The 9,942-nt window shown below is 33.6% G+C and overlaps 1 protein-coding gene across 1 annotated transcript in view; it reads right to left on the bottom strand.

Annotated features, from left to right (window-relative positions):
• LOC111086825 (slit homolog 2 protein-like) overlaps positions 1-9,942 on the bottom strand; it is a gene marked incomplete at its 3' end in the record, with an annotated part of 189,243 nt that overhangs the window by 84,448 nt on the left and 94,853 nt on the right. The window contains exon 4 of the mRNA XM_022391287.1: positions 6,805-6,876. Within this exon, the coding sequence (XP_022246995.1) occupies positions 6,805-6,876 (72 nt within the window). The remainder of the gene's footprint in view (positions 1-6,804; positions 6,877-9,942) is intronic.

The following is a 9,942-nucleotide window of genomic DNA, read 5'->3' as shown; positions in this document are numbered from 1 at the left end:
GTTAACATCCTATGTCTTGTCCAACAAGTTAGACTGGTTAACATCCTATGTCTTGTCCAACAAGTTAGACTGGTTAACATCCTATGTCTTGTCCTAACAAGTTAGTCTGGTTAACATCCTATGTCTTGTCCAACAAGTTAGATTAACATCCTATGTCTTGTCCAACAAGTTAGACTGGTTAACATCCTATGTCTTGTCCAACAATTTTTGCCGGTCAATTAGTATCCTGTATCATGTTGAAGAAGTTATACTGGTTATCGTTTTGCATCTTGCCCAACAAATTAACCAAACCAATATTCCAAACATATCTTCTCTACTTTCTCCCACTGTTCAACGAATCAGACTGGTCACTATTAGATATATTGTGGAACCCGTTCAAATGGTCAGTCTCTGGAGTGCCCTACGTTGTCTAAAAACGCTAAAGTTATTATTATATCATTAAATGCCATATTCGTTAAATGTTTACTCACTGTATATCTTCTGAAATGCCTAGTAGTTTTATAGTGGTTAGTTAAGTTATTATAATATATACTATCCAACTGATCAATATTTTACTTTCTCCATTATATAGTAGGAAGACGCGAGTTGCCCTTGTGGTACAGCTTTGGATTTCGTAGCTGACAAGCCGTGTTTAAATCTGTGCGATCCTACAAAATATTTTACGACTTGAAACACTGGGTGCGTTATAAGATTGATAGTTAATCCAGGAAAAAAAAAATATTCCGAACTTGCTTGGACCCAGTATTTACACAAGTAGGAAGTATATAGCAGGATTTTAGGAACTGATTTTTCCCGGCAAATACCCCATCCCAACTCATTTATACAGATAGTAAGTAATTTTATAATAAAATAAACACGTTTCTTGCAAAGTAATATTATAAACTACAGACACACACAAACATATTAAAGTCAGGGAAATTCGAAAGCAGCTAAACGCTCATAAGACAGGCAGATAACCGTGAATTAGAGAATTAATTGTCCATATCCACATATCCTTGCAGACATTTGGTGTTACCCTTATTCATCTCTCACTGTTTGCCTTATCTAGCTACATGTGGTTGTTCCTGAGCAGGGGGTTAAGTAGGTGAGTTGCTTCTGTCTCCTAGACATCACTTACCTAATCTAATATAATTACAGACTCGACTCCGACTATGTCGTAAACATTAATGTAAAAATCGTGATAGCCCACCTGGATACTATAATAATCTCTACTTTGTTAGTTATGAAGAATGTAAAAAATGTAATCTTTGTAAACACGTTATATATAGGTAATGCCTCCAAACAAGCGGTGAATTACAAGTTAACCCCCCCCCCAAAAAAAAAAACGACACAGCATTTTAATATAGAATGAAACGGGTTAATAATCGCTTTTTTTGATTGAAAGCTATACAAAAAACACATCTTTATCAACATTCATAGTTAGTTAAGTTTCGAAATATTTACTAGAAAATTTAACATTATCGCACCCCTAATAACGGACAACATAATAATGTCATATTGAACATAACTTGTTTATTTTCGATTTTCAGCCAGTTCTCAACAACTGTCAGCCAACCTGGAAACTTTGATTACATCTTCATTTATAACATCAATCTGTTTACACTTCTAGGCGTATACATCTTAAAGTAATCAAATAGATGTACTTCCACAAGATCCCCTAAAGTGTTCTGTTTCAAAAGTGAATAAAACCCCAAGTAAAAATAACAAATATTTTTATTTCTTGCTTTTGAAGTTCATATGTCATGCTGTGTTGTAGCCGATAGAGAGCATAATTCTTCTTGCGATTCATGGCATGCACACGTTTTACTGACGTCACGACAGTATACATTGCAAGTTAAGCGTCCCTTATGTGATATCATTTTAGTGTGTCTTCTAACTGACTGACGGACAACACACTACTGTGCGAGTAATTAAAACAGGTGACTCCTCCAGGCGGCCTTTCGGGGAAATTACAACACACGTTAGCCGATTTTCTCAAGATCCGACTCATGCACAATTTTGAAGAGTATAAGTTAACCAGAACAATAGTTGGTCAAATGACACAAACTTTCTAACTGTCCATTTAAGTACAAAGGTTGAGTACGTTATACTTAAACGATTTTAGAGCCTCACCACGTCGCTACAGTCCATGCCACTTCGATACCCATATTATATCCGACGAAAGTGCATTTTGACAAGGGGCCTTAGCGTATTCTAGGTGGAATGGCATGAGTACCAGGTTCATTTTCCAGCTGCTTGAGAGATGCAACAATTGAACGGATATATCGTGGATGCAACTTGTGTCGCTTTTCCAGACGGAGATCCTCCTTGAATATGGTGCGTACTGTTTGTTGTTTGGGACACATGCACGGCTTTTGTCACTTTTGTTTATGTTTGTAGGTTTTCACCTGTTATTAGACGCCGTATTTTTTTACCATGTTTGGTATACGACTTGTTGCAAGTCTCTTTCTGTATGGTATTGGTACCCTAATCTGATCCATGTACCTTTATTTTCCAATGTAATTAAGTATAAAATATATCTCCATATTGGAAATTCTAAATCTCCGATCTGAACAGACCTTTATGAAATCATTTAATATATAAATATTATATCTATAACAATAAAAGACCCCCCCCCAGTGGCACAACGGTAGGTCTGCGGACTTATAACGCTAGAAACCCGGTTTCGATACCCGTGGTGGGCAGAGCACAGATAGCCTATTGTGTAGCTTTGTACTTAACTTCAATACAACAACAATAAAAGAGCTTGCCTGCGTGTGTCACCGCCATAGCTTCAAGAGAAAGGACCCTAGAGACCTGAAACTTTGCATCTCAGGGAATTCTGAGGGTGTGCAACTGGGTATTATTATGTTTTAGATTTGACTCATAAAATTTTGGCCAATTTTTTGCCCTTAAGACCATAATTCTGCTTCCTGAAGGCATGTAGAAAAGTATCATATTTTTTTCTAATTCCCACTTACTGAATGAACGATATGTGGAGGTTTTCTGCCAAATACTGTCGATAATACAAGTGTTGAACGTTTTACTCTTTCGGTTTGGGGCCATGAAGTTTTATTTGCTTAAATTGCATTTATAAAAGTGGAAATGTTTTCAGCTATAATATACTACTGTATAACTCTTTACTTCATAGGCTATTTACACCTTTAAATAATTTGTTTATTCTGTCACTTTGTGGTTACTATTTCAAAACTAAGTTATATACATAACAATGTAGAGAGATAAGCAGATGAGAAGCAGCAAGTTTTTACTAGGAAAGGGAAGGACTTGCCACTTGGGGGAGGCCGTGGCTACAGACGAGACTATCACCGAGTGTGATTGGTAAGTTTTTTCCCCAGTGGCTGCCATAATGAAGGTCATTATTGTCGGTTTGGCATTCAGTGAAACGTGAGATAAGAAGGAAAAGCTGAAAACAATTTTATGAGAAGATAAAAAAAGCTATTCATGACACATAGTTTCGCGACAGGAGGAAGAAAACACAGACACGATTATGCTCTATGTTGGTTTTAAAAATGTTACTGAAATTGAGATTTACATTTAGATATATATTCAATATAAATTATACATTAAAAACTATTCCATAATGCTACTTAATCAGGTATTGTAAATCTAGTGTAATGTAGTTACAACCACAGATTTAGGGACTATATGGTTGAAAATGACCACTACATTACCTACAGTATAAACCAGCTAGAGAATTTGAAACTCATGATGATTCGATTGATAGCCTTCTTGTCACAACTCCTTATTTTACAAAATTATATTGAAGGTAAAACTACCGATTAATTTTCAACCCCGTAATTAAAAAACAAACTTTAACTCATAAACTGTACCTAACAAAACTATCCCAAATACATCTATCTATATATATATAAACTGAAAAAAAAGGAAAAAAACATAAACTAAAAAACAATGACAACTCCCCAGGAAATTATAAAAAAAGTGTAGTTTTTAAACTTAAGGCATCTAAAGTGAGCTTTAGGTATACTAATAGATTTTAACCATTCCTTAACTTGACTCCCTATGGTAATGATGAATTTGCTGCAGAACTTGCTATTCGGAAAGTTCAAGCTGGAATTCTCTAATAATGAACGTTCAAACTCTTTAGGCTTGATTTTTCGGGTTATAGTTTTTAATTCTACTGATCTTGTTAGGCACCGTATTTTTTTAATATTATTAACTTCGGATCAATCGACTGTGTTGCCTCTCTTCCCTTTCAATTTTTAAACACAAACATGTAACGAAAGCTAAAATATCTCAATATATTTTGACTTTTGACGTTATTGTATTATTTACGTCACAAAATACGGTAATGTTTTGAAAAGAAATATTAATTGTGAAGTATTAAAGTAATTACTTTGAAAAGCATGAAAAACCGTGTGAGTGATATTAATAATGTAATACATTCAGTTGGGTCCAGTAATCACTATTAAAATAACTCTGACGAAAGCTATTTCCGAAAGTCATAGAAACTACTATAGAGGGCAGATTTGTATTTGCATTTTGTATCTATGGCAAGGCTACTACGGCTATCTGCCACTGTCCCTAATTTTGGGCTTCTTACCAGAGGTAAGGCAGCCAGTCAGTTAACAGCATTCTGTTATCTATCTATATATATGCCAATGCTAAAGGATTGACTGTCACTATTAGAGCGCACACACACACAGCTTAAAGTAAAGGGAGTTTTTTTTGTGGTATCATACGGATTCGAGCCCAGTAGACTAGAACTGGGAGAAGGGCAGGAGTCACTATTAGAGCGCACACACACACACAGCTTAAAGTAAAGGGAGTTTTTTTGTGGTATCATACGGATTCGAGCCCAGTAGACTAGAACTGGGAGAAGGGCAGGAGTCACTATTAGAGCGCACACACACACAGCTTAAAGTAAGGGAGTTTTTTTGTGGTATCATACGGATTCGAGCCCAGTAGACTAGAACTGGGAGAAGGGCAGGAAGGGTCTGAGATTTCCAATAAAATAACTTGGCTTTCTTGTGATTTGTATTTGTTGATTTTTAGCCAAGTTTTTAAAACGTCGGGGTTTTCAAGTTATTTTTTTATTTCTGTTTTTTACTTTCGTGGTGGAACTCCTTCAACAATTATACGCTTCCGATGGTACAGGATGGTGTAATAAAGTCCACGTGTATTGACGCTGTACAACTTTCTGTTCTTGTCGTAGTATGATAATAAAATATGAATCAAAAGGAATATAGTGAATGAAAAAATATGAATTAAGTTTTTTTATTGATTCAATATCTTGAAACAAAGTTGTGAATGCGTTATATTTACTATAATAATTTGTCAATATACTGTTGCACTCATACTCAAGTTTGTTGGTTATATCATTGTATGCATATATATATATATATACACACACATACATACATATATATATATGTGTGTGTGAGAATATACGTATATATATATATATATATATATATTATATGTAGGTGTGTGAATATATATATGTGTGTGTGTGAACATATATATGTATATATGTATATATATGTATGTATGTGTGTGTGTATATATATATGTATGTGTATATATATGTATGTGTGTGTGTGAATATATATATATATATGTATGTGTGTGTGTGAATATATATATATATGTATGTGTGTGTGAACATATATATGTATATATGTATGTGTGTATATATATGTATGTATGTGTGTGTGTATATATATATGTATGTATGTGTGTGTATACATATATATGTATGTGTGTGAACATATATATGTATATATGTATGTGTGTATATATATGTATGTATGTGTGTGTGTACATATATATACATGTATGTGTATATATATATGTATGTGTGTGTATATATATGTATGTATGTGTGTGTGTATATATGTATGTATGTGTGTGAATATATATATGTGTGTGTGAACATACATACATATATATGTATATCAATGAGTGAAGAGCAATCAAACAAAACTATAGTTTCGACTTCTCGCTTATTAAATTATAAGGCAAAAATGTAGGAAATTTTGCTATACCTGCCATGTCTGATATTATAAACACTCAACAATAAGGTATGAGAAAAAAATGATCAATTTCATGTTTTAAAAGTATATTTTGGATATGCGTGTCATTTCTTTTAAGTTCACACTATATCGATTTTACCAATTACCTATCTTACATGCGTTTAGTGACTAATTGATGCTGCTGTATTATATACATATATTTATAGTAACTAACTGAATTAAGTCTATTTGATATATATGCACAGTGTCTAACTGAAGTAATTATATTTATATATATATTTACAGTGACTAATTGAAGCTGCTGTATTATATACATATATTTATAGTGACTAACTGAATTAAGTCTATTTGATATATATGCACAGAGTCTAACTGAAGTAATTATATTTATACATATATTTACAGTGACTAATTGAATTAAATCTATTTTATATTGAAGAAATTTAGTTGAAATGTTCTCTGCAGCATCCTGGGTATAAATATATTACAAGACGTTTATATATATATATACGTGTGCGTTTAATATATTACAGCATGATTTTCCAAACGGACTATAATGTGAATACAAAATACGCCATATGTGAAGTATACCCATTTTTAAACAAACTACTACTTGGAAAGTCAAGTAACGTGTCAAAGAAATCATGGTTCGTTAGTAGAGGTCACTGTAGGTTTGTCCTGCCCACAAGACATGACATTTTTGCTCCTTAATTGGTGAAAGCGACAGATATGAGGACCAAAACGACAAATTCCCTCTTTTTATATGACGAGCGGACATTAATGAAAGAAATGATGATTAGCTTATACTTACAATCGATTCAGTTTGGATGTAGTTGAAAACAGCATGTCGGGTAAGGATCGAAGTTTGTTCCCGTTAAGCCTCCTGTGGAGAGAAAGGTAACACTGTAAGCAACTCGTTAGTTTCTGAAGCCATTTAATATCATCTTCAGAGAATCGCACTTTTTTACAAGCCTCTTTCGCAAGAAACTAACGCTAACACCTGAGATTCCATCAGGAATACTTTGAAAATTGTTGTAATCCGGGAATTAAAACTACACTGTTCGAGTAGTCATTCTGGTCTATTATTTGGTCAGTTACACGTAGTTATTTACTGGAAAATCGTATGACTGGTCATGCTGCTAAATGTAATCACTTGAAATCCGTCTATTTGTTCAGACGAGTTATGGTAGAGAAGGTGTAATAAACCTTTTACGTTACAACCTGTAACTAACAACAACCATAAAAACAAATATAGTTACAATCACTAATAAACAAAATGACATTCAAGTTATAGCCCCTGAACAACGAACGACTTTCCAATAATAATCTCCTACATAAAACTTCAGTTTACAACACCCTAACAAAACCATTACCAATTTACTAACCTTAGGAAAATTACTTTTCAGTTACAACGCTTAACCAATAAAACGACTTTTATTATAAAATTCCCCAACAACAATAAAACTGGCCATCAACTTACACCTCCTAACTACCAAAATTACCTTGAAGATATAATTTCTAATTAATAAAACAAGCTTCAACTTGAGCCCCATTCAAAATAAGTAAAAATACAACCCTTAACTAACAAACAAACTTTCAGATATCAATAGCTTACCTCCAAGTCACAAGTCCTTATCTTACAAAATCACATGTAAAATACAACCCTTAACTAACAAACAAACTTTCAGATATCAATAGTTTACCTCCAAGTCACAAGTCCTTATCTTACAAAATCACATGTAAAATAAAAACCCTGATTAACAAAACAAACTTCAAATTATTAATCCTAACAGAACAGTCATTAATTTGCAACCCCCGTATCTAAAAAACAAACTTTAACTCATGAACTGTAACTAACAAAACGATCTTAAGATAAAACTCTCCAAGTACCAAAAAAATAGAAAAAGAGTATCAAGTCACAAACCTTAAGTAGCAAAACAGGCATCAAGTTACAGTTCTTAACTAATTAATCAATCTTCATACTATAACTCCTAACTATCAAAACCACTTTCAAGATAAAGCTCCTTAACAAAACGATCTTAAACTACAAACCTTAACTAACAAAACGACCTTCAGGTTACAAACATTAATTAACAAAATTATCTTCAGGTTACAAACATTAACTACCAAAACAACTTTCAGATTACAAACCTTAACTAACAAAACGACCTTCAGGTTAGAAACATTAATTAACAAAATTATTCTCAGATTACAAACCTTAACTAACAAAACGACCTACAGGTTACAAACATTAACTAACAAAACGACCTTCAGGTTACAAACATTAACTATCAAACTCTTGGACTTTTCTTCTCGGAAAAATATAATGAGATGTAACCGTTATTTGCATAGCGCACCCACGTGCCCAGAGTATGGATAGCATTTTTGCAGCAACAAGATGCGAACATTCAATCCCTGGATTCACAGTCGAAGCATCCTACCCACTAGGACACGCCCAGTCTAGTGAAAACTTTGTCTTACATGCTCTTTTACAATTTTACTTGAACATATGTATACAATCACCGTATGCTATAAACCCATATTATTTCAAAGTCATAACGAGATAGATGTTGCAGGTGAAATGTAATTGAAAATATTTATTCCTAGAAGAATAGCACAGATAGCCCATTGTGTAGCTTTATGCTTAACTTCAAACAACAACATCCTAGAAGAATAGCACAGATAGCCCATTGTGTAGCTTTATGCTTAACTTCAAACAACAACATCCTAGAAGAATAGCACAGATAGCCCATTGTGTAGCTTTATGCTTAACTTCAAACAACAACATCCTAGAAGAATAGCACAGGTAGCCCATTGTGTAGCTTTATGCTTAACTTCAAACAACAACATCCTAGAAGAATAGGCCTACAAAACATACATTTGTATTTGTTCGACAGTTTTGGAACACTCAAATTCATTTTTTTGTAAGTTTTCTCTGACTAAGAAAACAATATAACACCATATTGACCTCTTGAAAAGGCTAGTAATGTTTAAAGAAGAAATACTTTGTATACATTCATAACAAACCAGTATAACTATGAATAAATAATTAACAAAAATATGGGGACTAGTTTAGACAAGCCAAGCTTATCATTCTCAAAGGACGGAATTATTTAACCTGAACGAAGAAGACGCTGAGGACAGTTTTACTCCGTCCCTTGAGAATGAAAAGGTTGATTAGTAGTGTGTTTTATAAAACACAGGGCATATAAAGAGAACAACGACAAACATGACTGATAAATCCATAACACAAATTTTATGTATGTCCAGATTAAACAATATAAAATAACTGTTGTTTCAAAGCCCTTGTTCTATTCCTATTGTCTTGTGCTCTTCCACAGCAGTGTAATGCCTAACAGACATTATTATATGTATATATATTGGGAAAGCTACGTGGAAAAAAACAACTGGATGAATACAAAGTACATCTTCCAGATGCTCAGCAGCCATAATAATGAGTAAGGATACTTGAGTAAGGAAGTACATTACGCTGATATAATTATAGGTGGGCAAACAACGATTTATAAACATAAGGAATAATTTTATTGATGATGGAACATGCTATATGTTTTGCCAGAGCATTGAAGAAGACAAATCAATGTTCTGTTGAAACATGTAGTATGTATGTTCCATCATCAATAAAATTCACCCTTATGTTTATAAATCTTGTTTGCTTACCGGTTATTAACGGGTAAGGATTTTTGTAACGCTATGTGGTTGAAACAACTGGATGAATACTAACTACATCTTGCACATGCTCAGTAACCGTGATTACGTGGCTGAAAATAACTGGATGAATATCAACTACATCTTGCACATGCTCAGTAACCGTGATTACGTGGCTGAAAACAACTGGATGAATACTAACTACATCTTGCACATGCTCTGTAACCGTGATTACGTGGCTGAAAACAACCGGATGAATACTATCTACATCTTGCACATGCTC

Source organism: Limulus polyphemus, unplaced genomic scaffold, assembly GCF_000517525.1.
Source record: "Limulus polyphemus unplaced genomic scaffold, Limulus_polyphemus-2.1.2 Scaffold1465, whole genome shotgun sequence".
NCBI lineage: Eukaryota > Metazoa > Arthropoda > Merostomata > Xiphosura > Limulidae > Limulus > Limulus polyphemus.
This window is presented reverse-complemented; position numbering and strand designations above follow the sequence as displayed.